This window comes from Mercenaria mercenaria, unplaced genomic scaffold (assembly GCF_021730395.1).
Source record: "Mercenaria mercenaria strain notata unplaced genomic scaffold, MADL_Memer_1 contig_3808, whole genome shotgun sequence".
NCBI classification, from domain to species: Eukaryota; Metazoa; Mollusca; class Bivalvia; order Venerida; family Veneridae; genus Mercenaria; species Mercenaria mercenaria.
This window is the reverse complement of record NW_026461984.1, coordinates 64942-75206: the sequence shown is the minus strand read 5'-3', so window position 1 is coordinate 75206 and position 10265 is coordinate 64942. Positions and strand designations below refer to the sequence as shown.

Here is a 10265-nt window from a genome sequence, read left to right as displayed (position 1 = left end):
TTCTGTTTCTTATTCTTGAACAATGCTTCTTAAAAAAACAGGTCCGATTTTAGATGTTAATAGTTGCTAGATCAGAACCAGAAGACAGTTGAAATTTAACTTTAAGAAAATACAGTGTATGTCTTAGTTTGCTCAAGTTTCAAGGATTGTGATAATAAACAAAATAGTTCTCAGGTGTGAGCAAGTTATCCAGCTGTGAGCAAGTTTTCTGGCTTGTTTGTGTTAGAACGGGGTATTTGAAAACTGTTGGATGAGGACTAACTGGGGTGTATCTTCACCATTAAATTAATAAGTTGTCATAGGATATAAATTGTATTTGTGTGTCTTCAGTCCCAGCAAATCAAATAAAAATGCTGGTCACTACTTGGAGTTAACAAAATGCAAATATGAGATGTGAAATTGTACCCCCAGATACAAACTAATGAGGACTACTTAGTATCCTGTTATTCCTTTCTGTTTCAGTTAATGGTGGCATACAGCACTTTATGAAATTTCCTCATTAAAATCTTAATGGTTTATATCTTTTTTTAATATATAAAGAAAGTTTATAAACCTAGAATCTGCACATTTTTGGAAAGTTATTTTAAATCTTCAAATGACTACAGGAAGGTGAAGGTCACTGTAAAGGGAATAAAATGACTACAGAAAGGTGAAGGTCACTGAGTAAAGGGAATAAAATGACCAGCAAGGTGAAGTCACTAAGTAAATGGAAATAAAATGATTACAGAAAGGTGAAGGTCACTGAGTAAAGGGAATAAAATGATTACAGAAAGGTGAAGGTCACTGAGTAAAGGGAATAAAATGACTACAGAAAGGTGGCCACTGAGTAAAGGGAATAAAATGATTACAAAAGGTAAAGGCCACTAAGCAATGGGAATTAAAGGGAATAAAATGACTACAGAAAGGTGAAGGTCACTGAGTAAAGGAAATAAAATGACAACAGAAAGGTGAAGGTCACTGAGTAAAGGGAATAAAATGACTACAGAAAGGTGAAGGTCACTAAGTAAAGGGAATAATATGACTACAGAAAGGTGAATGTCGCTGAGTAAAGGGAATAAAATGACTACAGAAAGGTGAAGGTCACTGAGTAAAGGGAATAAAATGACTACAGAAAGGTGAGTGTCGCTGAGTAAAGGGAATAAAATGACTACAGAAAGGTGAAGGTCACTGAGTAAAGGGAATAAAATGACTACAGAAAGGTGAAGGTCACTGAGTAAAGGGAATAAAATGATTACAGAAAGGTGAAGGTCACTGAGTAAAGGGAATAAAATGACTACAGAAAGGTGGCCACTGAGTAAATGGAATAAAATGATTACAAAAGGTAAAGGCCACTAAGCAATGGGAATTAAAGGGAATAAAAATGACTACAGAAAGGTGAAGGTCACTGAGTAAAGGGAATAAAATGACAACAGAAAGGTGAAGGTCACTGAGTAAAGGGAATAAAATGATTACAGAAAGGTGAAGGTCACTATGTAAAGGGAATAAAATGACAACAGAAAGGTGAAGGTCACTAAGTAAAGGGAATAATATGACTACAGAAAGGTGAAGGTCACTATGTAAAGGGAATAAAATGACTACAGAAAGGTGAAGGTCACTAAGTAAAGGGAATAATATGACTACAGAAAGGTGAATGTCGCTGAGTAAAGGGAATAAAATGACTACAGAAAGGTGAAGGTCACTGAGTAAAGGGAATAAAATGACTACAGAAAGGTGAAGGTCACTAAGTAAAGGGAATGAAATATCTAACTCGGCTTCAGTTGTTGAACTTTGCTTACTGATGGAGGTGGGGTGGGTGTGGGAGGCAAAAACCAGTGAGTGCGACCGAAAGTCTTGCCGCATTTTATACAGTATTTTCTGCTTACATTATATGTTTAGAGATTTAAAGGACTTTTCCAAAAAGTGTAGGAATACTTGTCGGCAATAATATCAAAAGATATGAACCACTGAAGATTTTAGGGAAGAAAATCTCATATATGTTTCATACGGCGCCTTAGCGAAGTTTCAAATCATAATGTATGTATAGTTTCGTAAGTAACCCGTAATTACGCAGGGTTATTATGCACATTAACCTTGTGGTATTGAAGTTATTTTACATATTTGGAAAACATGCAATGGCGCCCCTTTTAACTATAGTGAATAAATAAATATCTTGGCCGTTACAGACAGACATACTTCTGTGGTTGTGAATTGCATTTCCCATTTTATAGCAAATTTTCAATATACTGTTGCTGAATGATCTGTCTTTCAAATATCTGAGGCTGTTCTGGCGCACATACACGCATTCTAGACGGTAGCCTTTGTATAATCGGTTTTCTTTACCGTGTACAAAGAGACAATTAGATATACATGTATATAGTCATCCTTACAGCTGCGCATGTACAGTATTTTATTCAGTCACGAGTATACTCTTCCAGAGTGATGATGATGATTTGCAAGTATAAATAATTCGTGTTCCTTTTTGTCCATCCCTATTATTTAGACGGTAAAAAGATGTCAGGAAGAACATTCTCTGTAAAACTACACTTTTGTAGATATTAAATGTTCAACTTGATAACAAAAGGCATAAGCAGTAGCAATGTTTGTAAGCAAATGCGAAACATCCTGTACGACATACCCGACAGATCCAGGCCACTTTGGTTAAGATCACAGATTTAGGTTGTATGTATTTTGTATATCCACATAACATCCTCTAAGTCATTGAAAGCATTTTCATAAGTTTAGCATTGTTTAGTTTATTCAAATGACTGGTAGGTGGCATGCCTCGGGTCTGAGGTTCAAGGTCAATGTCAAACAGCTTTATTCCGTGTCCTCTCCAAACTCTTGACTGCTTGAAGTCCAATGTACTACTGGGACAACTTGAGTATGAAAAGAATGGGAATTACTGTATAACCATTGCATAATCTTGCAACTAATATGATAGAAACACTTGGTTTTGCTGTAGATCTTATATCAGGTATCAAAGCTTTGGTTCCATATCTCATATTTTTGTTTCGATGGAAATGTGATGTGATACCAAACATTTCAGTCCTTGGCACCATATAATCTGTACTTTTGTGGTGGGTCGTAAACCCCAGAGCAACAAATCAACATAACTACTGACAGGATTCTCAAAACAAGCAGCAATTGATAACCTAATCAAGACGAGGTGCATAATGCACGCTCAAGGTCACTAGGTCTAAGGTCATACTCGGAGGTCAAACGTATTGTACTCTTTACTTCGTGCCCCTCCGTATCTTCTTAGCTGCCGGAAAGGTAGTGGTTATTGTTTAGTTCCTCCAGAAAACATGCAGATCGAACGCTTTGCATAGGAGTAACTTTCAGTAATATGCCGTCGAGTTTATTTAGAACTCGAATTACTGTCACGAGAAATATTTTCTACGGAAGCGCTTTTGGGCCTCGTGTTACATGTTATACATATCAACAGTTTGCAATAAAAACGCGTACTGGGACAAAATTTTCATAGCATTTCAACAATTTTTTATCGCACTGTAGAGATAATTATACAATTGTCAAATAAAATAGTGTGTACGTAACATATACTAGTACATATCTTTACATGTGATAATGCAATGTCGAGATAAAATATGGCGAAAAGTTTATCGTTTTCGCATCATGTAGGGGGTCAATTAACGTTTCCATACATGAGCATGAACTAAGTTCACTGAAGTGAGTAGATAATATAAGTACACGTGAATTATGTGTGAACTCTGCAAAATGTGACGACAAGTATGTTGATTTATGACTATTGTGGTTACGATTACATTTTGTAAATATAATGACCTTCAATAAAACAACAATCAACTTGGTGAAAGGACAAATCACTTATATTTTACCTTCTGTTCGTGTGGAAGTGTACGCTACTAAACTATGATAAAACTTTTCTGGATCATGTCACTGCATATTGATACTACAGTGCTTTAAGGTATAGAGAAAGCTAATAAACATTTCCTACATTCCAATTCAAAGAAATTAAATTTTATAGTTTCTTTTTGTACATCACAAGGAAAGTGTCTATCCTTTTAAAAACATTCAACATTTAATAAAAACTTTCTTCTTTCTGTCCTTACCATTGCTTTCATACACACGGATAGCTTTGGCCATTTTTTTAAATAAAAAAGACTATCTTAACAAACTTTCCAGGATCATGTGTTTGCAAACCAGTAAAAGAATGAGATGAAAATTTATTCAATAATTTAAGTCTAATCCTCTATACCCTGAAATCCGCTATATCTTCGTCTTTTAGTTTTGTATAACGTCATTTACATTTTCACATCATTTTTGGGAAGACGTCTATTTTTCTCAACCTGTGCATTCTTTGGATACGTAGTATGCTGTCCTATTATCTTGAATGGCGTACTCAATAACGTTTATGTTCACGTGTGTACCATAAAACATGTCACATAATAGGCTAAAGTGCAAGGTTAATGGTAAACACTGGGCGAAGCAAAATGAATAAGTTACATAAAAGCGCATGTCAATCAAAGTGTGACCGCAGCCCTGTAAACATGAAGTCATTGGGCCAACGACGGAAAACCGTCAAAGGATAATCGTTGTTGGGCCACTGTTGGCCCAACAATGATTAATAAGTATTGTAAATACAGCTGTTGGGCCAACGTTGAACCAACTTTAAATTTCAGTCACAGATATCTCTGCATTGGCCCGATATTGATTTTCAGGGAAAGACTTATACAGAGAAAACATCGTTGGCCCAACGTTTGGCCAACGTTGGTCCATTAGAAGTAATAATATAATAATTGTATATTTTACAGGTCACTGTTTTATCACAAGCCCTCACAGGTATACACAGGTTGTGTAGCTGTAACATGCAATATTTAATTAATTATTAAACACTTTTCTGCACCAATTCGTAATCAGTTAAATTTGGGCTAATTAAACTAAAAACTTATCTGCAGCCGTAATGATATTTTGGGCTATTTCAAATCTACTACCTTGAAAAAATTGTGAAAAAAGTATTGAAAAAAAACCCTTACTAACTCTATAACAAATATCTAATTTTATACAATCATAAAATGTTTACAATAAATCTGTTGAATATTCCAGAGCATGAACTCTCGTTAACCCGAGTTATGTAAGAAATCCCAGAAAATGTGGTTAATTTTACTCTCTAGACCAGATTTCTAGCTTTTTAGACATGTGAAGTAAAGGAAACTATTATACATGTGATAGGTCTAGGTTTAACAAAAACCCGGTCTTCCAGCTATAAACTGTAAGTAGAATTTTTTTTAAAAATATTTTTTGATAAAGTTATGGAATCTTATACAGAATTTCTTTTTATGTCCTGTATGCATGTTATATCCATATGACTTGAACATATGTTAAATACTAATATCTAAAGCTGGCGGATGGTATTTGTGTTGAGTATTAAATTCTGTAAATAAAATAACTCATTTTCTTGTTAATTCTAACATATTTTTCTCGGTTAAATACAGACAAAAATTAATTTCATACATTAGTTATTGTTATCAATTTGACGTAGATGGTTTAATCAACATTATGATTTTTGTTTTTACAGGGTGCTGTTCAAGGGTGTAATAATGGAGTGCCTAGCACTGTGGTGCACAGGAAAAAATAAAAATATAAAAAGCTGCGACTTCAGTGAGAAAAGAAAACAAACAAACAGAACTTGGATATATAATGAGTTAATATACAGACAGTAATTCACTTTAGTAGGATTTAATTAGTGACTGCAATAAGAAAAACATTTAGATTTATAAAAGACTGGAAACAATATTTTACATGTTGTAGTGTTGAAATATTCTGTTATATTTCTTCAGGAAAATTGCAAACAAACTTTAAATAAATGTTAGATTTCTTTTTGTTAAATGTTAACAAAATCACAACTATTTGAAAATAAAACATGTATTAAACAATTCTAGTTTTAGTCTTTTTTTTCAATTTCGTAATCGTTGGGATAGCGCTGGCATCCATCTTTGGCCAACAAAGAAACAGAGTTGGCCCAACGTTGGACCAACCGTGATAGACGAAAAAATGCTGTTGGCCCAATGGAGGGCCAACGATGAGTGTAGGATATCAGTTGTTGGCCCAATGGAGGGCCAACGATGAGTGTAGGATATCAGTTGTTGGCCCAATGGAGGGCCAACGATGAGTGTAGGATACCAGTCGTTGGGCCAACGGTGTACCAACTGTTGGGCCAACGTTGCGCCAATTAGCAAAATGGCGTTGGGCCAACATCGGAAATCTTCGTTGGGCCAACGAAGAGTCTGCCGTTGGCCCAACGTTGGGCCAACGCATGTCTGCTATCTGGGAGTATATGGCCATTTGGACATTTAAGTACAAGCTAAATGCACATCTAGTCTTTCACGCGTCTAAGGTCTTCAAATATGGCAAAAATTTACGGAATATGTTTTGCTACTTTGGGTTTGATTGTGGCATTTTCTTTCGGTAAGTTTACGATTTCTAGTATTTCTAGTAACACTTATTTGGACCAGGTTTCTTGTTTTGTTATTGAAATTACAATGTAACTGAAGGTAGGTGTGCACAATGACAGATTTAGAATTTCTGATATACAACAATAAAAAATATATATAGAAAAAGGTACTATTCAACAAATAAAACAAGATATATCAATATATTTTCAATAAACGCACGAAGTAATGAATATAATATGTATGGTGAGACAGCAAAAATGAAAATACTAGTTGAACAGTGTTTAAATTAGGTAACACTTAGAATATAGCTTTGGGAGAGACAATTTGGATTTACTATAAGCATACATACAACTATGTAAGTATAGAGTTGATCTGTTTCATTCCCCCTCCCCCCTTTTTTTTCAAAAGCTTGGAAAGCGAATGTTGCGATATTTTGTATGTCTTTACGGTTTTCTTTGAAAAATAGTTGTGAAAATTACTATAATGAATGCCAAAATATTTTTTCTAATACACCTTTTTATAAATTCTACAATATTCTGACATGACAAGATTATACTCTTCCTCTAATATGTGACAACTAGAACATCTTCATACGATATTTTTTGTACGATTCCATCTGCCAGTCTCTGCGACGATAATGCATATCTGAACTTCTTATCTTTACAATTTGAACAGAACAGAACATAATTTTATTTCAGCAACTTATACATATAAAGTATCTCGTTACATACATACATTTTAAAATATAATAATTTCTAGGTCACATGATAAACTTATAAAAACAAGGATAATCATCAAATCTTAAGTAGAGAAAAAAAGAACAACATATAGCATATTTAGGTCATATTTGATGTGTGGAGAATAGACGAAAATACATTTTGCTATATCAATACATTTTAAATATGATAATTTCTAGGTCACATTTCAAACTCATAAAAAGGATAAATATCAAATCTTAAGTAGAGAAAGAAAGAACATGTTGCATATGATATTGAGGTCATATTTTATTACCGGTATTATATAAATCAAGTATATTTTTGTAAAATATTACCTCTGTATCGATATGTATTAAAATGTCTGTCCTATGTATAAAAAAAATCGTTTAGATATGATCCTGTGGGTATGCTGGTATTCGATCTAACTTGCTTCATAGCTTTACTGATTTCGCTTAATTGTTTATTTCTACATTCTGGAAACATATTCTATGTTTTTCCTTCATCAAAACATAACACAGACAAGACAAGACAATTTTATTGCAAATCATTTAGGCTTAAAAGCCCATGATGACATAAGAATTACATAATACAAGACATACAGCAAACTATATAACACCCCCCCCCTCCCCACCAATCCCACACTTAAAGATGATCCTTTGGGTTATTAAACTCTTCAAACTATTTTGCAAATTTACATTCAAAATTCGTTTTATTGTTATACAGCTCACATCTGTACAGTTTAGCATTTTTAGCTCGACTATTCGAAGAATAAGTAGAGCTATCCTGCTCACCACGGCGTCGGCGTCGGCGTCGGTGTCGGCGTCGGCGTCGGCGTCGGCGTCACACCCTGGTTAAGTTTTTCGTACCAGTCCACATTTTGACAAAGTCTTTTGAGATAAAGCTTTGAAACTTTCAACACTTGTTTACCATCACCGTGTCCAGTTATAGGCAAGAGTACATAACTCTGTCAAGCATTTTGACTGAATTATGGCCCCTTTTGACTTAGAAATCTTGGTTAAGTTTTTCGTATCAGTTCATATTTTGACAAAGTCTTTTGAGATAAAGCTTTGAAACTTTCAACACTTGTTTACCATCACCATGTCCAGTTATAGGCAAGAGTACAGAACTCTGTCAAGCATTTTGACTGAATTATGGCCCCTTTTGACTTAGAAATGTTGGTTAAGTTTTTCGTACCAGTTCATATTTTGACAAAGTCTTTTGAGATAAAGCTTTGAAACTTTCAACACTTGTTTACCATCACCATGTCCAGTTATAGGCAAGAGTACATAACTCCATCAAGCATTTTGGTTGAATTATGGCCCCTTTTTGACTTAGAAATCTTGGTTAAGTTTTTCGTACCAGTCCACATTTTGACAAAGTCTTTTGAGATAAAGCTTTGAAACTTTCAACACTTGTTTACCATCACAATATCCAGTTGTAGGCAAGAGTACATAACTCCATCAAGCATTTTGACTGAATTATGGCCCCTTTTGACTTAGAAATCTTGGTTAAGTTTTTCGTACCAGTTTATGTTTTGTCTAAAGTGTTTGACATATGGCTTTGAAACTTTTATATCTATTTCAGTATAATAGTCTGTATCAATAGGCAAGAGTACGTAACTCTCTCGTCTTTTTTGGCTGAATTATGGCCCTTTTTGAACTTGGAAACTGGTTCTGTTTTGTATATGTCCATGTTTTGTCAAGACTATTTGACATATGTCTTTTAAACTTTAAACACTTGTTTATCATTATGATTTCCATCTCTAGGCAAGAGTACATAACTCTGACAACTATTTTGACTGAATTATGGCCCTTTTTGGACTTTCAAATTTGTTCAGTTTTTTTTACAAGTCAGCATTTTGTCAAAACTATTTGAACTGTGGCTTTGAAACTTTTAACACTAGTTTATCAACATGATTTCCATCTTTAGGCAAGAGTACATAACTCTGTCAACTATTTTGACTGAATTATGGCCCTTTTTGGACTTGGAAATTAGTTAAATTTTTCATATAAATCCATGTTTTGCCTAACATATAACTTAACATATTTGCCATCATGGTCACACATTGCCATTTAGTGCAAGACTAATCGAAATCCACAAATAAAGGAACATTTTTTGTTTAATCCATTTTTTTGTTTAGTCTGAAAATCTATGGAAATATTTTGACCCCATTCTTCAATCAATTCTTCGAATAGTCGAGCGCGCTGTCATCCGACAGCTCTTGTTAAACCTAACCTCAGTCATGTTTTTTTCGTGGTCTCATTCCTGTACATGAATTTATACACTGGTTGTTTACTAATTTGGCAGCGTAGGATTTTTATTCCACGTATTTATTTATTTTTTTCTAACTTTTTAGAGTTAGAGTTTACTTGTGGCTATTTTATTTATATTATTTCCCTTTCAGGTCCAATAATTGGTGTTATTTGAATTCTTAAAGGTTATGGTAAATTAGAAATATTTTAATGAAAAATCTTGTAATGCATTGTCCGTTACTGTGAAATATTTTATTTTTGTTTCTGTAAAAAAATACTTACTTACACACACATTATGAGAAATAAGATACAGTTTAGTCATTTATAGACTTAAAAATAATTTAGAATATGAAAATAGTAAAATATTCTTTTTTTTTTTAGTTCATAGCCAGCAAACCAGTTCCAAATCACCCTTGGAGAAACAGCTGAGAGCAAATTTAACCAAACTTGTTCAGTTTGTCATTCATCCTACTGCAAAACCGTCGACGGAGCTGATTTCCCATGCTCTTGCCGCCGGAAGTATTCCCACCACCGACATGGAGAGAGTTGCCTACCTCGGTATTTTACAGCGGATAGCCAGAAATACGCCCGAACTCGTCAAACAGTTTACAACTGTCACTTCCAATCCTGATGGTGCCCAGACTAAAAGCGTAGACGAAATAGGTCTTGCCAGTTATGTTGTAATGAGGGCCCTACAGTATGTACAAAAAGAACATATTGCTATAGCGGCCCGAGGAAATCTCAGCGATATTGTGAATACAGCGTCGGCAGCATCCAGTGTGAGGAACGCAGCTACCATTTAAACTTTTTTAAATTGCTAAATGTTGAACAATAATAAAAGTAAAGTATTGTTTCAGTTGCTTTGTATTTCGTTAATACAGTATTTT

At 34.3% G+C, this 10265-nt stretch overlaps 1 protein-coding gene across 1 annotated transcript; it reads left to right on the top strand.

Moving 5' to 3' along the window:
• The first annotated feature begins 6287 nt into the window (after positions 1 to 6287).
• On the top strand, positions 6288 to 10228 carry LOC128553419 (uncharacterized). The gene is made up of 2 exons (XM_053534562.1): positions 6288 to 6423; positions 9760 to 10228. Exons 1-2 carry the CDS (start codon positions 6363 to 6365, stop codon positions 10179 to 10181), a joined length of 483 nt encoding a protein of 160 aa, XP_053390537.1. The 5' UTR covers positions 6288 to 6362; the 3' UTR covers positions 10182 to 10228.
• Positions 10229 to 10265: the final 37 nt, after the last annotated feature.